Below are 22,975 nucleotides of genomic sequence, written 5' to 3'. Positions count from 1 at the left end.
TAGGGTCAAGGAGGCTCTGATACCAACTTGTCACGCCCGGAATTTCTATCCAAAATTCCAAACGCTTACATGTGCGCGAACCCTCGTCCAGGAATCAGCCGAGGCACACAATAACAAATTGATAATAGAGTACAATTATTACTCTAATTAATAAGCGAATGAAATGTCATTACAGAGGTAGATAGTTCCTCTCAATCAATAAAGATCTAAGCAGCGGAAAATAAGATAAACGGCGCAGACGATTCCACTCCACAGGCAGCTTGACCAGGGCTACACCTAATCCTCCACACCATCAGCATCACTGTAGAACTCCTCCTCTGATGAATGATTGCAAGGTGAGTATATGACATACTCAGCAAGCCACGCAGCAAATATGCAAGTGCACAGGATAACAAAGGATGGCATAATAGGGTTTCATTTGCATAAACAGCATTTAATAAACATTTCAGAATTTAGTAAAACAATTGAGTAATAATTAAACAATATTATTCCAACGCTATACAACATACCCTGTTGCATAGGCCCAACCATTCTGAACAACCAATCCCGGCTGCACAGTTCTATCTCCAAACCAGGAATATACCATTCCAAACCAGGAGCTAATCAAATTATTACCAGTCATAGTATCTTTTATTATGATGAGAGGTATGAGTCTAATCACGAAAGACATTGTTAAACCCGCCCATAACCGCGGGCACGGCTATTCGAATAGCTTTACTCTGACCAGAGGTGTACCACTGTACCCACAAGACACAGCCCCACGACATGTCACCATGCGCCTTGATACCACCACGGTACCTCAGAAAGGAGCTGTGACAGTACCCCTCGCACAACACAATCCACCACAGCGCACCGTTCCTGGATCATAATCACCCCCTCATAAACAAGGCATGGACTCCCCAGCGACCCCCGTGGGCTTATCTCCGCCACTTCTCAGTCTGGTGCCCCGCAATGAACTATGCTATACAAAAGGTAAAGCCGTTGCCCACGCTGGCTTGTGGTTGGCACGGTTAATGTTTCACAACCGAAACTCGTGAACCGGTCCTTAATTGTCATGAGCACGACCATCAAAACCATGTGCTCACAACCCACCATTAACAGGTTTTAGTAGGCAAATTAATTAATTAACCAATCATGATTAACCATCATGAGTTATCATTAAGCCATCATTGAATAATAAGGAGTCATAAGTTATCCCAATAGTGTGCTAATGTTTCTAAGCATGGCTAAGCAATCACATCTAATATCTAGCTGAACCAATGTATAAAGCTCAACTAGTCAATTTATAAGAACCCAAGGTATCAAGGAATAAAGTAATCAAGAACTAAAGGGCTATAACAAACAATAGGTTAATTCCACCCAATGACATTCGAAAATAAATGCAATAGTTGAATAGAAACAATAGCTTTAAATGGGATCAACATGCTCAAAGGGGTTGTTTGGGATCTGTGTGACTTGCCTTGCTGGCCTTGGAACTCTTCAAATTCTTCTCCTGCGAAAACGGACTCTCCGGAAACGTCGGAATCTAAACAGAAAAGAGCAAAACACCAAAACAGCACATAAACAAGTATGAACAGTACATGTGGATATTTTTAACATGTAGATCTCAATTTTAGAAAAATTTAGGGACTTGAACCAACTAAATCCGAGCTAAGATGAATTAGTTATGAATTTTTAAAGATTAAATCGGATTAAAACACTTATATGGATTTTAATTGAATTATGACGCAATAATGAATTATTTTTAAAAAGGAAAAGAGGATTTATTGCGTCAGCGGCTAGGGTTAGCGGTGGACCGGGTGCACGGCGACGGTTCACGAGAACGGACGGCCGAGATCGATTCATTCAAAACGAACGGCCGGGATCGACCGGTCCACGGCCGGACCACAGCGGACGGCATCGGTGACGTCGGCGATGACGTCACCACCGGCGGCGACCGAACCGCGCGAGCTCGCCGGCGAACGACGGCGTGGCGGCGCGAACGGAGAGCACCTACGGGTAGCGGTCGGCACGGCAAACTCACCGGCGACCAAAGCGACGGCGGACGATGACCGGACGACGTCGGCGACGAGGAAGAAACGGCGGCGACCTCCGGCTTGACGACGGCGACGATGTTCCGGCGGTCGACAGCGACGGCGAAGGGGCTGACGAGGACGACGACGCGACGGCGACCACGACGGCAGCCTTCCCGAGCGACGGCGACGACTGGAGCGACGGCGGCGCACGGCTGGAGCGGCGGCGACGACGGCGGCGCGAGGACTCACGGCGCTAGGGCTCTACGGACGACGAGAGGCGAAGGCGAGGGGGGCGACGGGTAGCGGAGACACCGGGGATCCTTTTATAGGGGCAAGAACACGGCGGCGAAGGCCCACGGCGGCCGGCGACGAGAAGGAAAGTCTAGGGTTCGGAGGAGAGAGACCGATCCGATTCGAGATCGAATCCTCCGCTTTCCAAACGATTTTAGCCGAAGTTCCAAAAGGGAAAAGGTAGAGGAGATCGAGAAGATCATTTCCCCTCTATTGATTTCACCGGAAACGGAAAGGATCGGCCGGATTTGGAAAGAGACGGCGGCGGCGCGGCGCTAGGGTTTCGGGCGGCGGCGGCGCGAGGAAGACGACGAGTCTGACAGGTGGGCCCCACCTGTCAGCGGGCGAACGCGCGCGCGAGCGACGCGGCGGACTGGGCCGACTTGGGCCGAGGAGGAGAGAGAAAAGGTTTTGGGCCGACTTTCGGCCCAAAGCCAAAAGAGACTTTTTAAAAACCTTTTTCCATTTAAATTATTCATGAAATGCAATTCCATTTATTAAAAATACTTCCTTAGCTCAAATAAATCCCAGAAAAATCTAGAAATTATAGAATTAAGCAAAGTATTTAATAAAATTTTATCTAGCCCCATTTTATATTGGAATTTATTATTTAAAATTAGATCTTCTCTTCTAGGCTTTTAAAATCAATTCTAATAATTCCAATTAAACAACAATTTATATATTTGAAATTTTTAGGGTGTGACAAACACGAGCTCGGTTTTTTACTTTGCTCTTAAGATCCTTTTGGTCTCTTTCACCTGGATACATCCATCGGTACTATACTGGCCCTCCCATCCTTGCTTCGTATGGTAGGTGAAGAATTAGATGCTGCATTGGATTAAAAAATCCTGGTGGAAAGATCATTTCTAACTTACAAAGCAAAACAGGCACTTGAAGTTCCATGCTTTCAAGCTCAATTGGATCTACCTCTTTTGCACACAATTTACGATAAAAGAAGCTCAACTCTGCTAGCACTTCCCACAAATAAGGTTGAAAGTAGCCACGGAACATGACTGGTAAAAGGCGTTCCATCATTATGTGATAGTCATGGCTTTTTAACCCATTGATTCGCATCTTTTTGAAGTTCACTCCTCTCCTTAGGTTTGATCCATACCCATCAGGGAATTTGAGTGTTTGAAACCATTCTAATATTTCCTTCTTTTGAGTCCTGTTCAAACAAAAATCAGCTCTTGGCTTCAACCACTGCCCAGACGTTTGCCTCCGGATCATGTTAAGATCAGGCCGGTTACAAAGTATTGCTTGATCAAGTTGAGCCTTCACATTATCCTTTGTTTTCTCTGGTATATCAAAGCAAGTGTTAAATATTGCCTCAGCAACATTTTTTTCATTGTGCATGACATCAATGTTATGAGGAAGTACTAATTTATGGAAGTACGGGAGCCTCCACAAGCCTGGAATGTGTGTCCAATTGTGATCCTCACCGTAACCTTCAAACCCCTCTCCATTGGCAGCAGGTTGCAGACGTTGCAAGCGGACATGAACCTCTTCAGTTTTGAACCGACGAGGTGGTTCAGTCGTAACAGTAGTATTTGCAAGAAAAGAGTTTAGGTCATTTCTAAAAATGTGATCATGAGGAAGGAATTGTCTATGGCAATCAAAGAAGGAGTACTTTCCACCAAACTTCAGCCGTCTTCCTTTAAGCACCTCCATACAGACTGGACATGGCATCTTACCATGTACACACCACCCACAAAATATCCCATAGGCTGGAAGATCATGGAATGAGAATAAGTATGACACCCGCATGTTAAAATTCTGTTTAGTGGCCCGATCATATGTCTGCACACCATGCTCCCAAGCATGGAGTAGGTCATCAACTAGAGGCTCCATGTACATACTAATTTTCTTGCCTGGATAATCAGGTCCAGGGATAATCAAACTGAGGAACATGTTGTGTTTCTGGATGCAAACACCTGTGGAAGGTTGAGAGGGATGACAAACACAGGCCAGCAGGTGTAGGAGGCAGCACCCATACCAAATGGATTAAACCCATCTGTTGCTATTGCAATCCTAACATTCCGAGCGTCTGATGCAAATTCCGAAAAGTCGGGATCAAATTGCTTCCATGCTTCAGCATCAGCGGGGTGTACTATCTTGTTAGGATGGTACCTATGGCCATACTTGTGCCAAGTCATTTGCTTGGCTTGTGGTTCAGACATGTATAACCGTTGAAGTCTTGGGATGAATGGTAGATAACGAAGGACTTTCATTGGAAATTTTAGTTGCTTCTTTTCACCATAGCTGTTCTGCACCTCCATATATCTACTCTCACCACACTTGTCACAATGGGTCTTCTCTGAATTTTCCTTTCTAAAGAGCATGCAATGTTTTGGGCATACATCTATTTTCTCATATGGCATGTTCAGTGCACTTAGAAATTTCTTAGCCTCATATAAATTGAGAGGTAGCTTGTGGCCTTGTGGAAGGAGAGCACCAAACACATTCAACAATGCATCAAACCCTGCAATGGATATGGAAAATTGAGACTTCACTGCTAGTAACCGTGTGATGGCATCTAGTTGAGATACTTCTGTGTGTGCATGGAGAGGTTGATTTGATGCAGTCAACATTTCATAAAAAGCTCGTGCTATAGGTTCCGGTTCTTCCTCCTCAACTGATATATGTGCATCACGCACATCATCTACCATGTCATCCATCCGATGAACCTCAGCATCCCCATCTTCATCAAAAGTACGTTGCCGGAGCACATCATCGCGTGTAGGGTCTGAGTCAGACTCGCCATGGTAAACCCACACAGTGTACTCCGGCCTAAACCCATGCTTAAAAAGATGTTTCCTCATTGTATCCCTTGTTTGGGGCCGGGTATTGTTGCAATAGTTACATGGGCACATAACACCATCACCACTTGTGTCCCTACTGAATGCCCGATCTAAAAAATCTGTAGTCTTTAATATCCAATCAGCACTAACCTGATTACGCTTTCTACGTCCATTGTACATCCAACTGCGATCCTCCTCCATCCTTTTTTGCTGCAAAAAAATAGAACGAAACCAAAACTAAGAGTTGATTCATATATTGAATTTGTGGGAATGAGAAAGAGAGAAAAATAAAAATGGCTACTGCTCACTTACACAGTGTTCTTTCGGGAGAGGCCACAGGCTCCAGTGCTCCAGATGGCGATGGTGGCCAGCAGCGTCGTTGCAGCCGATGAGGGTGTCCTGCGGCTGCGCTCCGTGCGGATGCTGCCAGCAGCCGAGGGACCTGCAACTCCGACGAAGGAGGCCGACGACCGCGCAGGCCAAGAAACGGGGCCGACGGGGGGTCTCCGAGAAGAAAGGTGGCTGCAATCCGGACGGACGGAGAAGGCAGCCGGCGGCGTTGCAGCTGGAGAAGGCAGCCGGCGGCGTTGCAGGCAGGCGCCGCGCGCAGGAGAGGAAAGAGGTGGGCGGCGGCGGAATTGATTCTAGGGTTGCCTGTGAGGGAGTTCGCGCGAAAACGAAATTGGGGAAAGTGTGTTCGGCTGATAGAAGAAGCTGCAGTAGAGAAACATATGGCGGGGGGATTTCTGACATTGTGGGCCACTGTGTCCTATTACCCGCAGTAGAGAAAAATTACATATTTTTGTTTCTATCGTAACTGGTTCTATTTCTATTTAGTTACTATTCATTCTAATCAACTAGTTTGACTTCTACAGTATTTCATTATTATACATTCCCCCGTGTATAATAATTAATTTGTGCCTTTTTAAGAATGATTAGATAACATCTCTGATTTATGAGAACAAACTAAAAATGTTTTTTATTTACAAAAAAATCATTTGATAAGATTCTCTACTAGATTAAGATAAATATATTTAGAGAATCATATCATTGACTAATTTAGTTTTTGTTATTTAGTACTTATCAAAACCCAAGGTTAACGGTATCGGGATATGTTATCGTACGATTACGTCCACCGTAAAACGACACGTGTTGGTTGTAGCATCGTTTTCGCCTGGTATCGCGCTAGTGTCGGGATACCGAGCACATAATCATTAGAAGCGCACAAAAATCAGTATACTGACAGTCTCCATCAAAACAATGTTACTATATTTTTAAAATATGAACCTTTTAACCACGCCAACCTGCCTGGCGTCGCAAAACAATATTGACACGGCTTACATTGCGAGCGTGACAGTTCAAAATTTTTAAAAGTTAAAAAGAAAAGAAAATAATTCAATTATACTACTTTAGGAAAAAAAAACAATACTAACTAGAATCTCGATACTAACAACTTTATCAAAACCCTTTTAGATTTTTGCAACTAGAACTATAATACCGCGGTGTCAAATTTACTCTATAGATAACATGATCCTCATATTAAAAGCCTATGGACTCTCCTAATATTTGTAAGTAGCATGGTGGTCCGCGCAGATTACGCGGCTAGCATCATTATATTTCAAATGAAATTGGCAATTAACCAAATGTAATGTAGACAATAGAGTATTACAACACAAATTTCAAATGTGTAAGGCACTTACGAGCTTCTCAGTGGTATCTTCATCACAGAACATATTCTGAGATGAATCTTCATCACAGTAGCCCTCGTCTGGGTCTACCCTATTGGCATGAGCATAAGCCTTCAATACATGCACTGGTGTGCCCATTTTCTTCTCCTACATTCAAAATAAATAGTTTAATACTATTAATAATGTGCTGCTGCAATTCAATGAACACCGTACAATTAAAGTCTAAAGCTATGCAGGTCTTGGTATTATGTCTAAGAAAAACTAACGAACCAAATTCTTGTGGTAACGATGAAGGTTAGCACTGCCTTGGCGATGGGCTGGAGTTTTCATCTTTGCCCTGCGTTCGCTACAAGCACGGGAGTAAGCCTGCCATTCTGGATTGCACCACCTCAAATCTGACAATAATGCCCACGCACGACCAGCATTTAGGAACCACCATGGCTTAGCCTACAACAAACAAACTTGCGCTTAGTCACTAATATGTTCAAAAGCTAAGCATCTAATCACATTTTCTTGTTCAAGCGAGCTTACTTTCATATACTCCACCTTTGTGAGATAAGTCCTGCAAGCAGTTGGCCGATCTATGTCTGTTTTCAGAATCTTCTTGTGAAAAGTAATCACAGCTAGGATACGAGCCTCATAGAATATATCAACGAAGAGTTTCTTGACGCAGTTGTGCACAACTCTTCTAGCCTCCACTTCTGTCCCGTCTGCCCACCTATAGAACCCCTGCAACTACCAAAAGTTAACCAAACAATACATGATCTATGTAACTTGAAAGAAACTAAGTTGGTAAAGAAATACTGTTGACGAAAAAATCGAACACACCGGCCTGGGAGATCTGCTTAACTCCTGTGCAGGTCCAAAGATTGATGAGATGCGGGCGTGCCAGTCAGTTTGATCCTGCAACTGACAAGATATACAAACAGCAGATCAATGAGCCAATCGGCTGACGAGCCGATGGAGTAGTTCCAGCCGATGCCGATACCAGCCGATAGTGATAGGGTTTGGAGCTATCGGCTATATGTCCAATGTAGATGATAATATAAAGGCAATCGGCTGATGATAATCAATATGATTAAACAATATAATCCAGTAGAAACCAGTCGGCTAATAATGATAAGATAGAAAAAGCACTTATCCGAAGGTTAAAGCACACATCGGGTGGAGGTCCGATGTCATGAAATCCACAAGATTAGATTAAACAGTGAAACCTTTGTTGTCATCGGCTAAATCCAACTTATATGTATATGCAATCTTTATGAGCCGATACAACGTCCAGATAACTCACTGGCTGAAACCCCGATGAAACCCTTATTGGCAGTCAAGAAGCAGACTAGAGATTATGGTTCTAAGCACGACTTAGTAGATCAAACTTAACTGATACAGCACTAAGTATGAAAAGAAACATAATATCTAGACAATCAAGCCATTGACTGAGTTCTCAGGGTGGTAGATGTCTAAGCTAATCTAATCTAGCAACGCGATTTAGCCGATACCGGCAGAAACCCCACAACGAGAAGCAGCCGATAGAGCTAAATTGATATGCTAAGACTAGATTAACAAAGACATATGATAAATAGGTAGGCAAATATATCATCCAAACCAGAGCAATCCAAGAGGTCGAATGTACTGATGAAGCCTTGAACGACGCCGACGTAAACGATTACAATTGCCTGGGTCGGCGGAACATTGGACTTACCCCTTCGCCGGAGATCGAAGACGATGCAGCCTCGCCGGGTGCCAAGTCCCACCGGAACGTAAAAAAAAAGTAGAAAAGGTAAAAGGTGGCGATGCGCCGAATTGTATTGATCGTAGCGATGATTACATAAACCCCGGGTGTACATATTTATACCCATGGATTGATACAAGTCCTTGTCGGACAAGAAAGAAACTTTCCTAAAGATAAAAGGAAAAGATAAAGTCCTTATAGGACACTAAACACACTTTCCTAAAGATAAAAGGAAACTAACAAACTATTCCTAATTAATAGATAACTTGTCATGCCGGATTCTCTTTGAACTCGGTCTCTTCTGGATAAGCTTCCTTTAGTAGATCAATTTCCTTAACCGAATATAGCAAGAATCTGACAACTGACGACTTGACAATTCTCATCGGCTAATCTCAGGACATTGAAGCCGATGCTGACTCTCAGCCGATGACTACTCCGGGCCTAAAGATCTGGGATAACCAATCGGCTAGCATTGATATGATAGAAAAAGCATTGATCCGAAGGTTAAAGCATACATCGGCTGGTGGTCCGATGTCATAAAATCCACAAGATTAGATCAACAGTAAAACCTTTGTTGTCATCGGCTAAATCCAACTTATATGTATATGCAATCCTTATGAGCCGATGCAACTTCCAGATAACTCACCGGCTGAAACCCCGATGAAACCCTTATTGGCAGTCAAGAAGCAGGCTAGAGATTATGGTTCTAAGCACGACTTAGTAGATCAAACTTAACAGATGCAGCACTAAGTATGAAAAGAAACATAATATCTAGACAATCAAGACGTTGACTGAGTTCTCAGGGTGGTAGATGTCTAAGCTAATCTAATCTAGCAACGCGATTTAGCCGATACCGGCAGAAACCCTACAACGAGAAGCAGCCGATAGAGCTAAATTGATATGCTAAGACTAGATTAACAAAGACATATGATAAATAGGTAGGCAAATATATCATCCAAACCAGAGCAATCCAAGAGGTCAAATGTGCTGATACAGCCTTGAACGACGCCGACGTAAACGATACAATTGCCTGGGCCGGGGGAACATCGGACTTACCCCTTCGCCGGAGATCGAAGACGATGTAGCATCGCGTCGGGTGCCAAGTCGCACCGGAACGTAAAAACAAAAGTAGAAAAGGTAAAAGGTGGCGATGCGCCGAATTGTAATGATCGTAGCGATGATTACATAGACCCCGGGTGTACATATTTATACCCATGGGTTGATACAAGTCCTTGTCGGACAAGAAAAAAACTTTCCTAAATATAAAAGGAAAAGATAAAGTCCTTATAGGACACTAAACACACTTTCCTAAAGATAAAAGGAAACTAACAAACTATTCCTAATTAATAGATAACTTGCCATGCCGGATTCTCTTTGAACTCGGTCTCTTCTGGATAAGCTTCCTTTAGTAGATCAATTTCCTTAACCGAATATACACTACAAGAAATTTGGCCTTCTATGACAAAATTCATATGACAAAACACATTTTAGTCACAGTAGTGATTCCTTTATGACAATTTTACTTAGGATGACAAGCGTTTGTGACTAAGTTGTAATTTAGTCATAAACAAATGTCACCATGTGCCTTTCCCATTCTTTGTGACAATAGTTCATGACAAAAGTGAATAAATATGATTGTCATAATTTAAAAATCATTTGTTTTTTAAAAAAGAACACCTTGGCACAGCCACGTGAGCATGTCTAGGTGGACATGTGGGACCCATGTGTAAGTTAGAATATTAACTTGAAAAGACTAAAAATGTAGCGCTTCTTGCAATGAGGAGGGATCGAACACACAACCTCTGGCATCCCAGGTAACAGACAAACCACTAAGCTACTCTTCCGTTGCTATGTAATCTTTGATTCTTTTCATCTTGTTGGGAGACATAAGAAACCCAACGCACATCTAGCAAAGACCAACGCCGCTGCCCTTTCCCCATCGCGGCTGCTGGACCCGACGCCGCCGCCCTTTCCCATTGCTCCTGCTGGAGCCCAACACCGCAGGCTGTAGCCCCACCCTGTCCCCAAGGTAGCGCCCGGCTGTTGGAGCTCGACGCGTCGCCCTTCGCCCAACACGGCTGCTGGAGCCTGGCACCGCCGGCTGGATCCCAAGCCCCACCCCATCCCCAGGAGCTCGATGCCAGCTTGCTGCAGCTCCAGGACACCGGGCTTCATGGGCACAACTGCTGGGAACGCCCCCAAGAGCCCGACGCCGATGACAGTAGCCCGCCCCCGCCTCTAGGATCTCGACGGCTGGGCCGGCTGGCTGCAGATCCTGGCCGTCGGGCTTCACGGGCTCAACCGCTAGGAAGCCCCCAAGAGCTCTAGCCTGGGATCACTGCCGACGGCGGGTGAGGTCGACCAGAGACTGCCCATCCCCTTCAATTAGGAAGGAAAGGTACATATGAGAAGAACTTATGTTTTGGTTTTAAATTTTGAACTGAAACCATAGATTTGAAGTGATAGAAATAGGAAAATAGCAGTCTGGGCAGTGATCAGTCATTGATTCAATGCTTGTCTTATTTCAATATGTAACAAATGGAAAGAACTTGGATGAATTGTAAGTTGTTTAGCAAGGAGCATCGGGAGGGGGTCACTGAGTTCATGGACTTTGTTTCTAAAAATTTGAGTGGCAGTCAGAAGATATTATGCCCATGTCGTAAGTGTTTGAATCGGTTACATCAATATAAAGGACATGTGGAGGATGACTTACTTATGTACGGGATGTCTAACACATACACTCGGTGGATACATCATGGAGAACAATTGGTCATGGTCACTGGAAATGTTGAGCATTTGAATGAAGATATTGGCTGCAATGTTGAGCATTTGAATGAAGATGTTAGCTGCAATGTTGAATTTGAGATGAATGAGCCTCCGGATGACCCAGAAGATGATCAAATGTACCGTATGGTACAGGATCTGTACCCAGATCAAAATCATGGACCAAGAACAAAGTCAAAGTTTGCCACCATATTAGAAGAGATGAAACAGGTGCTACACCCCGGTGGTCCCTATACTAGGTTTTCTTTTGTGGTGAAGTTGCTCCACATCAAGTCATTTTACAGAATCAGCAATGTTGCATTCAGTGCTTTTTTGGACCTTTTAAGTTCAGCATTTCCAAATTGTTCTCTCCCTGCATCCTATGCTGAAGCAAAGAATTTTATTCGTGCATTAGGACTAGGATATGAGTCAATACATGTGTGTCCGAATAACTGTGTTCTTTTCCGAAAGGAGTTGGCTAAAAAGGATGCATGCCCAATATGTGGTGCTTCAAGATGGAAGGATGCAGATAGCCGAAGGAAGATTCCAGGAAAGGTTCTAAGGCATTTTCCTTTGATTCCAAGGTTGAAGAGGATGTTTGGATCGAAAGAACTTTCAGCTGAGGCACAATGGCACAAGTTGAAGAGGAAACCAGTGGACAATGAGTTTAGCCATCCTGCTGATGGTGAGGCATGGAAAGATTTTGATAGAAAGTATGAATGGTTTGCAAATGATGCACGGAATGTTCGACTTGGCCTCGCTACCGATGGGTTTAATCCATTTGGGAAGATGAGCTCCTCATATAGCATGTGGCCAGTATTTCTTATCCCTTACAACTTTCCTCCGTGGCAATGTATGGAGCAATCCAACTTCATGATGTGCCTACTTATTCCTGGTCCGACATGCCCTGGAAAGGATATGGATCTCTTCCTGCAGCCACTGGTTGAAGAATTGTTAAATCTTTGGAGTGGTGTCCCTACTTTGGATGCATTGACCGGCAAAGAATTTGATCTTCACGCTGCAATCACATGGTGCATTCATGATTATCCAGCATTGAGCACACTTTCAGGTAGAGTAACTAGAGGCTACTATGCTTGCGTTCGTTGTGATAAAAATCCTTGCTACAAAAGACTTAGGAACAAGATTTGCTACATTGGCCATCGCCGTTTTCTTCCAGTGGACCATATTTGGAGGAGAAAGAAAGATTTTAATGGTCAGACTGAAGAACGTGCGCAATCGGAAGAATTTACTCAGGATGAGTTGATGCAGCAATTGGCGAGGGTGGAACATGTAAGACCTAGGAACCATCCTAATAACAAAAAGAGAAAGAGGGTAGAAGAAGGTCAATGTTGGAAGCGCAGGTCGACTCTGTGGGATTTGCCATATTGGTCTAATTTAAAGCTACGACACAATCTTGATGTTATGCATATCGAGAAAAATATATGTGAGGCCCTTCTTGGTACATTTCTCGACATCGCAGGCAAGTCAAATGACTCTATTACTGCGAGGCTCGATTTAGAAGATATGGGCATAAGGAAAAATTTACACTTGAAGGATGATGGGAATTCATCATGCACTGCTCCACATGCTCCATATGTGATGACTAAAGCCCAGAGAAAAGCTTTCTGTGCTTTCATAAAAAATGTCAAATTCCCAGATGGATATGCCTCCAACTTAGCAAGGTGTGTTAGTGTTGATGAATGCAAAGTACAGGCATTGAAAACTCACGACTGTCATATCCTTCTGCAAAGGATATTACCAGCCGGTCTCCGAGGAATCATGCATAAGGAAATATATGAAGCAATTGCTGAATTAGGTAACTTTTTCCAGCAAATTTGTGCTAAGAAATTGAAGTTAGATGCTTTGAACAAGATGAGAGGTGAAATCCCAATAATATTGTGCAAGCTTGAGAAGATTTTCCTGCCTGCCTTTTTTGATGTGATGGTGCACTTATGCATTCATTTAATCGATGATGCAATCCTAAGAGGTCCAGTTCAATATGGATGGATGTACCCTGTAGAGTGTAGGTTGCTGACCTTGAAACGCTTTGTAAGGAACATGGCAAGGCCTGAGGGCTCCATTGCAGAGGCATATGTCGCAAATGAGTGCTTGACTGCTTGCTCAAGGTATTTTGCTGATGTTGACACTAGGCACAATCGTGAGGGTAGGAACAAAGAGCGTGTTCCTATGAGTAGATGTGGTTTATCTATTTTCCAGCATGGAGCAAATCTGTTGGGGGCACCAAGGCTTACATATGATGAGAAGGAGTATGATAGGATGGTTTGGTATGTCCTTAACAATACTAAGGAGGTCGAGCCATTTATAGAGTATGTCCTTGAATAGCGCACCTGTTTTTATTTGTGTATCATATAAAATTTTAGCTCTTACATGGGAGTTGTGCACCTGTTTGTAGGATTTACATGAAGGATTTACAAACTGCTGGCAGTCATGATGTTGAGGGGAACCTTGCTAAGGAATTTCCGGGATGGTTTAGGAAACATGTGAGTCATTATTTAAGTATTTTCAGTTTTGACTCTGTGATAATATATCATTATTTAAGTATTTCAAGTATATTGCAAATGAATATATCTCATACATATCTCATTTACTGAAGTGAGAATGCAAATGAAATTTACATATGTACATGAATAAAATGCAGCTGTGCTATCATGCATCATTGCTTCTACTGTTGAAAACCTTGCTTGGCAGAATGAAGCACATGAGAGGAATAGAGCATCGTGTGCATTTTTTGTTTTTTTACAACAAATGATTTTATTAGCAGCATGTTTAGTTTTGAGATTAGATGAGTTGCTAAATTAAGTGCAGTTGCCTCTTCTGCCATGATGACATTCCTGATAGCTCCCTGTATATAAGTCTGATAGGATGATTGTTGTTGCGTATTGGTGATGGAGATTCCCAGTCCAGCGTCCTTGTTCATCTGTGGGGTGTTGTCAGGCTGTGTGGCTACATCCACATAGCATTTTGTTCCTGTCAAAAGAGCTGGTAGGGCTATGGTGCTGTGTGGAGTTTCATGCACATGCTAGTGCAATAGTTGGAGGAAGCTGCAGTTTTCAGTGATGACCATCACACGAAGAAATACAGTATATTAAGTAGAGAAGTCACACCATTTTTTTTCTCTAATTGTAAGAAATATCAGGTTCATGCTAGTGTTACCTGAATCATTTTGAGAAAATGTCTTTTTCTCCCTAAAAAACTAGTAGACCAATATGGAAGAACCTGTGCATAAAAAATGGACCTAAGGAAAAATCTATTTACAAATTTTTAGAGTTAAGTAGTCTGCTAGTACTTGCATTATTTCTGGTGTACCTTGCTAATATATATATATATACATATATATACTGCAGCTTGCTACTCGGAGGTTTGTGAATGGAGAACAAATCGATGAAGACCTATATGCATTGGCAAGTCTACCACTTCTTAGAGTTCGTATATTTTCAGGATGTATTGTTGATGGTGTCCGATATCACACCGTGGAACGTGAGAGCAGTAGAAGAACACAAAACAGTGGAGTTATGGTTGAGGGCACACATAATGGAGAAGATATAGACTTTTATGGTCAGCTGAAAGAAGTAATACAGTTGCAGTACAACTCTGACGCTGACAGTCAAAGGACAGTGGTGTTATTCAAGTGTGATTGGTTTGATACCTGTAGCAAAAAGTCTAGGATGAAGAATGATGGATATTTCAAAAGCATCAGCCATGGAAGTTGTTGGTACAAGGATGATGCTTTCATTCTTGCCACACAGGCAACAAAGGTTTTCTACTTGGATGATAACAAGTATGGTGAACCCTGGAAAGTTGTTCAAAAATTTTTGCATCGGCACTTGTGGAATGTGAATGAGGAGGAAAATGATGACATGCAAGAGGGAGGGGTTGATCTGACATACCAAGATGATGAGTAGGAAATATCTCGAGTTGAAACCATGGAAGGATCTCTGGTCGACGAACAACCAGTCAACGAAGATGGTATAAGTGTACCAAAGTCCCTAGTTGATCAGATTCGCAGGCAACGGGATCTGGAAGTTGAAGAAGATGACCTGTACAATGATGATGACGATGATGATACCTTAGGGCAGTATGATAGTGAAAATGAATGTACAATTATGATCCCTAATGATGATGGTGAGTATAGTGATGTCGAGTAATTGAGATATGTGAATCTGAGTTGTGATAAAATTGTTGTTTTTAAACAGCTCCTAATGTGTTAGCCGTGAAATAATTATGAATTGTGAACTCAATTGTGTAAACTCCTTAATTGAGATATGCGAATTCCAGCTGTTCTTGGTGCCTGGAATTATACTGACATTTGTTGCTCTCGTTTTATTTCTGGATTGTGAGAGGACAGCATAGTTGCTGGAATATCTGTGCCATCTTTTGCCTTGTTTCTACTCTAGGCATCATTACTCTAGTTTCTTGGATGATCCATGACATGGCATTTTCTTGTACTAGGATTATTAGCAGCAGTGCCTAAAGGTCATTAATGCGATGGCTATTAATCCTTACTACGATGGCTATTAATTTCATATACGTTTATATATATATATATATTACTGCTTCGAACTGACTGAGGCCCTAAATGAATTTAAATTAATGAAAAAGTTGTTAACTACAAAGTTTCATAACTGTTCGAGATCTACAATTTTTATTTCGGCAACACTTTGCAATTCTCGGGCTGGGGGAGAGCGTCGCGGCGGGTTGAGTGTTCCCGGTGAAGGAGGACGCCGGAGTGGGGGAAGGGCGCCGTGCCGTCCACCTTTGCGCCTCACCTCATCGAGGGTGGGGGATGGCGCCACGCCGGGGGTGGGGAAGGGCAACCAGGCTCGGTAACGACCAAAATCGCGGACAGTGCACATGTTGCTGCCGTTGCGTTGATGAGACAATCGGAAGTGTTGCCAGCAGCGTCCACCGAGAGGATGAACTCCTTGACGATGGGAGACGAGGCAGTGAAGTTGTGGTGGAAAAGGAGGCCCCCGGCGTCGACGTGGAAGCGGGATGCGGCGGGGGAGGGTGCGAAGGGGTAGATGTGGTGCCGCAGCGGTGGACGGAGAGGTCGTAGGACGCGTGGCAAGAGAAGACTTCCCGTCCAGAGCAGCAGCGGCATTCGTGTACTATCACTTTGTGGAGGCAGAGGATGTGGTGCCCTCCCCCATCACAATGTTACTATCACTTTGTGAAATGAACAAATGACCAAAATAAAAATTGTAGATATAGGTGAGTTCTACAACTTTTATGTTAATGACTTCTTCAGCTGAATTCATCTGATGTTTCAAATTGACGTTTCAAGTTATCATTTTCTAAATTCAAATTTCAAATGTTCACAATAAAAAAATTGACAAAAATAATACTTAAGTAAGAACGCAACAACTTGAATAGAATGATTTTAGAAAATTTTAGGAAAAAAACATCACATTTGGAGTTAGTTCTCCAAATCGTCCCGCTAACCCGCGCGAGCCAAACCAGCCCCCCGCCACTGATTTTGATGGAGAAAGACAGTTTTGCCCCTACTAGCTATGTCGCGGCTCAGCCCAAGTGAGGGCATTTTCGCACAAAGCCAACTGGTGCGCCACACATATATATACAAAGCTAACCCTAGAATCACTCCCCGTTCCCAAATTTCGCTTCACTCTCGCTAGCCAGTCGCCACTCCCCCCTATCCAGACGGTCGACTCCCTCCCTCCTTCCTGTTGCTGCTCCAACCAGAAGGAAGATGCCTCCGGGGAGGAAGAGGGCAAGACCATCAATGGCGGTAGTCCCAGGTACCATCTTGGCTATTAGTCCTTAGGGTTACGGGGTACGCTACGACGGCGCCGCGAGCACCAGGGCCGGACGGCGGTGAAGTCGGGGTGGGGTCCCCAGATGCACGGCGCGCGGAGGCGCTGACGCGAGGAGACGGGGCTGCGGCAATGGAGTGCGTATGTTGTGTTGCGTTGTTGTTCCGATTCCGGCCGGTGATCAATCTGCTGTGTTTCAGTGCCTTCGTATACTTATGTATAGTTATGTCTCCCTCAATTTCAGACCATATATTGTAATTCTTGGAATCCTGGTAGTTTATTAAGTCATATCAAATGGGCACTGCTACTAGTACTATCACTTTTGATTATTTCATTTTCATTTATCTACCACTAATTTCAATGCACCAATGTATCTGCAGAACCACTGTTAACTGACATTGAGAAGGAGAGGGCTAAGAATATCATGAGGATCGATCAGAGGATGCAACAGTTGGGTATCAAAAGACTATCAGAAATTGTTAAGCAGTCATATGCTAGGAAGAAACCAAGTAAAAACAGGAACAAAAATGACCAGCTTAGTGAAAGCACTGAACTTGAGGTACCAACTCTTCTACTACACAACACTAGTAATATGCCCGTGCTAATGCAATTCTATTTGTCTTTATAACTGAATTAAGCAGTTTTTTTTTCAGTCACATCACCTTTTTTTTTCTTACGAGTGGCAAGAAAAGACTCCCATATTGAAACACAGTTGTAGTGCACCTCACTCAGTTGTAAATATGAGTAGGTTCCAAGAAGTTGAGTAGCTATTCTTGAGTAAAGTAAATTTTATTGGAGTAATTCAATGGACAGAGAGCACAATCAATTTCCTGGCTGACCCCTTTTTTGAGTGATATTTGTATGTACCTTTGAAGTGGAAATTTCTCAATATCTTATCGTGTCATGTCTCTGTTTCTTTGTAAGGCTATGGCACCATCTGTTGCTGTAATAGGAACAACTACAAAGAGGGTCCTGGCACCTAACAATTTGGAACAAACAAGGTGCACCAGGCAGAGTGTCATGAGAGAAAAAGAAGCAGCTGCGCTAAGACTAATTGGAGCAACAGAGGTGCCACCACCAGTACTAGATTCTACTTCTATCCAGAATGATGAAGAGATGGACATTACAGTAGAAGGCAAGTACCTTCAACTATTTATTTCAATGTCAATTTATGTGATCTGATTCATTCATAATAGTCACATGAATCTTATTATTGACAATAAGGTTTTTGAAATGTATTATTTAGGCACCCTAACGGCAAGTACACAAGTGGACCATCGGGGAGCAAGTATGGGCATAGAACTGGATAGCATAACCAGAGGTTTAGGGACTAGGATACCAATTGTTATAAAGGAAGGGAAAAGAAGGCCCGAGGCACCTATGCAGGCTGCAAAGTTGGCTTCTGAGGGTGGGATCATAGTCAGGCAGCATGTACCCATACTTACAAGTTGGAAAGAATACAAGAAGGACAAAGTCCAATTCAAGGACCAATTGGACAACTTCATTGGCAAACTATCTGTAAGACGTTGTTCAATTAGTTCGATATATGCTAATTTCATCCTTTGCTTTTTTAAATACTAATGTTATGCTATTCAATGTATAGGTAAACTTAAGCTTGACTGGTGAAAAGGAGAATGATGTAACTTCAGCGTGTGCTGACATGCTAAAGAGTGGAACACGCCAAATGAGGTATAGGCTCAAGCAGAAATACTTCGATGGGGTACTGGCAAATCAAGTTAGGACTACATCACCATGTTCGTCTATGACTGATGAACAATGGAGAAAATTGGTAGACATGTGGTCAAACCCAAAACACAAGGTATGGTTTATGCCAATATTGGTTTTCTGTGAGTCCGCTAGTTGCACTCGAGCACTACATCCTAATGTGTCTTTTAAGCTGATGAACTTATGGGCTGTGAACTCAATTATGTAAACTCTGTAATTGAGATATGTGTGCTGGTGATGTGTTTTCAAGCTGCTATGAATGTGCTCTGTTGCTTTGCATAGTTCTTGGTCCTTCAGGTTTCCTGTTGCACTGTTCCAGTCAATTTGCTGTAATGTGATGCTTTGTACCAGTCAGGTTTTCAACTATCATTTTGGTTGCTGGAATATATTTGTACAGTTTTACTATCATTTTTAGCCCGAACTGCAATATCATTGGTTTATTTGTAGGCCTAGTTTCATATTGACAGCATTGCTCCTTAATTTATTTGTACGTGTTAATCTGCATTGGATTGCTCATATCAGTAATTAGCTCATTCATCCATGATTTAACAGTAGTAAACATTACATTCAATGAAATGCTGATATCAGTAATTAGCTCATATCATCCATGATTTGATAGTACTAAACATTACATTTAATGAACTGTGCATGACCAGATTGCTCATATAATACCATATTGTTTTTACTGTTTCCAATATTTATTGTATTACTTATGATATACACTTGTGTCATGTCTAGGAAAAATGTGCAAAGCTCAAACAGAACCGTGAAAATGTTAAGTTTCACCAGTATACTGGATCTCGGTCTTACATTGCAGCAGCCTACGTCGCGGTAAGAATATAAACCGGTTGTATGACAGCATGCATGTGTTGGAACACGTTTTATCTTACGTGTGTATTTAATCTATGCATTGCTAATGTCATTATATGTTTGTGAACATTCCAGAAGCAAGAAAAATACAAAGATACAGAGCCCACTGCAATTGATCTATTCAAGTTGACGCATTGCAGCAAAACTAAGGGTTTTAGTGATGATGCCAAGAAAGCTGCAGTAAGTATCTCTCCTTTTTTCTATTTAGTACACTACAGCAGACACAGGATGTAGAGACGGTTTTCTTCTCTTGTAGAGACGGTTTTGCCCGTCTCTAGGTGTACTAGAGACGGCCTGTGAACCGTCTCTGAGGCGTTGCCATTGCTCCCGTTTCAAGAGACGGTTTTGCTAGCCGTGTCTACCAGGTAGAGACGGTCCATAGAGACGGATAAACCGTCTCTACATATATTTTCCATATTTTGTAGAAATATTATAATAAACACACTAGATACGGCTTCAGACCGTCTCTACAGATAAATTTCTTAGATACAGAAACAAACCTCCTCAATTCTGGCATCCACAATTTTATTTGGAGAACATCAGACTGCATCACACTTTAGCATTATAAATAAAAAAAATCAGGGAGGGACTTGTCGAAAAATCACACATTTCATTCACTGAATGGTAATTTACATCTTACATGAAAAGGTGAACTTCAGGAAAAAAAATGTACAATTTCAGCTACAATATCATAAACAAATACATAACTTGGACTTCTCCATCTAATTGAAGTATACTCTCTATTGCTCCAGATTGATTGAACTGTTATTTCGTTAATCATCATCTTCATGCACCCGTTAATCATCATCTTCACACAAGAACCTGCTATACAATGTAACTTTACAATGTGAAAAAAATAAATAGTGAAAGTGGACTAGAGTAGAGATTGTGAAGGAAACTACTGATAAAATAAATTGTGAAGGAAACCTGACAAATCATTGTCTTGCTAGGATGATATGGAAGCCATTTTGAGAAGACCAGTACATGAAGGGGAGCAGGAAATGACTTGCACAGATATTGTTGCCCAAGTGTTGACAAAGTCAAGCACATTCCTTCGTAATGTGGGACTTCAACAGCCTGTTGCCGCTCCAAAATCTATTTCACAGCAGATGCAGGAGCTACAAGCACAATTGGAGGCTGAGAAGGAAGAATCTGCAGGACTTCGCCAAAAGGTCCAGAGGTTGGAAGCCCAGGCAGAAGAATCTGAGGCAAAAGCTCAGAAACAAGCTGAGGAGATTGAGAACCTAAAGAAGGCAATAACAAATACTCAGAAGTCAGCAGCAGATACTCAGAACCTCATTCGACAGATGATAGCATTTGGACAGACTCAGGTCACTCATCAGACCACTCCTCCTTGACTTGGTTGCGCTTAGGTACACATCTTCATCTTATGATATGCCTCTTCTTACATAATGCAGTTTCTGTTTCTTGTTCTTGGACCTCTCATTTTTTTTGATACTATTAGTAGTATTGTATGATATAGTTAGATACTGGAATCAAATGAACATAGGTACTATTTGGAATCAATATCTCTACTACAATGACTTCCTATAGTGCCAGGACTCATGAGGCTGAATAAATAAAACCACTGGTGAATATAATTTCCAAAGGGTTGCTGCCCCTAGGGACTACTAGATTGTTGAGCTTGTGTTTATTTCTTACTAGTGTTAATTCCTGACACAATGTTCTTTGCAGGCTGTTGGATTCATTTGGGTGATCTGTGAATGGAGTTTGGTGTGACTGTGACTAGAGTATGACACCATGTGTTTTGCTTTTGGCATGACTGGACCGGAGTGTGGTTGTTTCTGTTAGTGATCTCGTGATGACAAAAACTTGTGCATGCTATTGTTTCCATGACTAAAACTGTAAGTGGAGTGGTTGCTACAGTTGGTGAACATGCGATGATTGGAAGTTGCCATCTGCTATTTCCTTGACTAGAATGATTTTGATGGATGTATGTTTGGTATTACTGATTGGTGACCTGGTGATCTGTTGGACTTGTAGGACTTTGGTGGACGTATTTTGTTGTGATTCATTTGGATGGATGGTGAATGTTTAGAACTATTGTATGTAGGTTGTATGAACCATTAATTTTGGAGGAAATGATCAGTTTGGATGTCTAATTATTTTTGTTATAAAATTCTAAGTTGTTTATTATTTATGATGATTCTTTAAATGAGCTTGGGCTTCAATATCAACTGTAAAATGGGCTGAAATACTACTGGGCTTACATGAAAAAAATAAAAAGGCTGTTGAGAAATGGGCCAAAATTGGTTGGCTGGCCCATGGGCTAGTTAGGCTTATTTGAATTATAATTGCAAAACCAGCACATGTTATAAATGGGCCAACTTCATTTTTGTGACAATTATTTTTGTCATACTCCACATGCCATGTCACACGCCACGTCATATGCCATGTCAGATGGCTAGACACTTGTCAGCATCCCATCTAATGTATTATGACAAATATAGTGACAAATAACCATTGTCATAGACCAGTGACAAGCGTGCAATTGTCACTACGATTAATGAAAATTGGGTCTATTAGTCACAGAAGGAGGATAATGACAGGGATTCAATGACTATAGCTATTTTGTCACTAGTGTGTCATAGAAGGGGTACAATGACAAGAAAAAGGCTGTAATTGTCACAATTAATTAGTCATAGAAGGCCTAAGCTCTTGTAGTAATAGCAAGAATCTGACAAATGACGACTTGACAATTCTCATCGGCTAATCTCAGGACATTGAAGCCGATGCTGACTCTCAGCCGATGACTACTCCGGGCCTAAAGATCTGGGATAACCAATCGGCTAGCATTGATATGATAGAAAAAGCACTGATCCGAAGGTTAAAGCATACATCGGCTGGTGGTCCGATGTCATAAAATCCACAAGATTAGATCAACAGTAAAACCTTTGTTGTCATCGGCTAAATCCAACTTATATATATATGCAATCCTTATGAGCCGATGCAACGTCCAGATAACTCACCGGCTGAAACCTCGATGAAACCCTTATTGGCAGTCAAAAAGCAGGCAAGAGATTACGATTCTAAGCCCAACTTAGTAGATCAAACTTAACTGATGTAGCACTAAGTATGAAAAGAAACACAATATTTAGACAATCAAGCCATTGACTGAGTTCTCAGGGTGGTAGATGTCTAAGCTAATCTAATCTAGCAATGCGATTTAGCCGATACCGGCAGAAACCCTAAAACGAGAAGCAGCCAATAGAGCTAAATTGATATGCTAAGACTAGATTAACAGAGACATATGATAAATGGGTAGGCAAATATATCA

General features: G+C 42.3%; 3 protein-coding genes across 4 annotated transcripts; 2 read left to right on the top strand and 1 right to left on the bottom strand.

Annotated features, from left to right (window-relative positions):
- Window positions 1-3,017: 3,017 nt before the first annotated feature.
- Window positions 3,018-5,803, bottom strand: LOC127756762 (uncharacterized). The gene is made up of 2 exons (XM_052282137.1): window positions 5,420-5,803; window positions 3,018-5,317 (listed from the first exon to the last, which is right to left on the bottom strand). The coding sequence occupies exon 2, from the start codon at window positions 5,306-5,308 to the stop codon at window positions 4,202-4,204; it is 1,107 nt and encodes a 368-aa protein (XP_052138097.1). The 5' UTR covers window positions 5,309-5,317; window positions 5,420-5,803; the 3' UTR covers window positions 3,018-4,201.
- A 4,662-nt stretch (window positions 5,804-10,465) lies between these two features.
- LOC127756453 (uncharacterized) lies at window positions 10,466-15,816 on the top strand. Of its 2 annotated transcripts, XM_052281784.1 has the most exons (4): window positions 10,466-10,925; window positions 11,074-13,617; window positions 13,704-13,791; window positions 14,656-15,816. In XM_052281784.1, the coding sequence occupies exons 2-4, from the start codon at window positions 11,081-11,083 to the stop codon at window positions 15,211-15,213; spliced, it is 3,183 nt and encodes a 1,060-aa protein (XP_052137744.1). In that variant the 5' UTR covers window positions 10,466-10,925; window positions 11,074-11,080; the 3' UTR covers window positions 15,214-15,816. The 2 variants fall into 2 exon arrangements, with proteins under 2 accessions (XP_052137744.1, XP_052137743.1); XM_052281783.1 differs by having other exon boundaries at window positions 10,466-13,617.
- LOC127756300 (uncharacterized) lies at window positions 15,235-21,417 on the top strand. The gene is made up of 9 exons (XM_052281675.1): window positions 15,235-15,433; window positions 17,463-17,641; window positions 18,007-18,217; window positions 18,329-18,600; window positions 18,686-18,901; window positions 19,546-19,638; window positions 19,753-19,857; window positions 20,628-21,008; window positions 21,373-21,417. The coding sequence occupies exons 1-9, from the start codon at window positions 15,235-15,237 to the stop codon at window positions 21,415-21,417; spliced, it is 1,701 nt and encodes a 566-aa protein (XP_052137635.1).
- Window positions 21,418-22,975: the final 1,558 nt, after the last annotated feature.

Source organism: Oryza glaberrima, chromosome 12 (genome assembly GCF_000147395.1).
Source record: "Oryza glaberrima chromosome 12, OglaRS2, whole genome shotgun sequence".
Taxonomy (NCBI): Eukaryota; Viridiplantae; Streptophyta; class Magnoliopsida; order Poales; family Poaceae; genus Oryza; species Oryza glaberrima.
The sequence above is the reverse complement of the archived record's forward strand: the minus strand, read 5'-3'. Positions and strand labels throughout refer to the sequence as shown.

Bases quoted from the DNA above. Each gene is read 5' to 3' on its own strand.
- LOC127756762 (XM_052282137.1), bottom strand. From the start codon at position 5,308: ATGGAGGAGGATCGCAGTTGGATGTACAATGGACGTAGAAAGCGTAAT.
- LOC127756300 (XM_052281675.1), top strand. From the start codon at position 15,235: ATGGAAGGATCTCTGGTCGACGAACAACCAGTCAACGAAGATGGTATA. The intron at 18,601-18,685 runs GTAAGACGTTGT...TTCAATGTATAG, and splicing joins ACTTCATTGGCAAACTATCT to GTAAACTTAAGCTTGACTGG. The intron at 21,009-21,372 runs GTCACTCATCAG...TGTTCTTTGCAG, and splicing joins TAGCATTTGGACAGACTCAG to GCTGTTGGATTCATTTGGGT.
- LOC127756453 (XM_052281783.1), top strand. From the start codon at position 11,066: ATGGAAAGAACTTGGATGAATTGTAAGTTGTTTAGCAAGGAGCATCGG. The intron at 13,618-13,703 runs GTATGTCCTTGA...ACCTGTTTGTAG, and splicing joins GAGGTCGAGCCATTTATAGA to GATTTACATGAAGGATTTAC. The intron at 13,792-14,655 runs GTGAGTCATTAT...TATATACTGCAG, and splicing joins CGGGATGGTTTAGGAAACAT to CTTGCTACTCGGAGGTTTGT.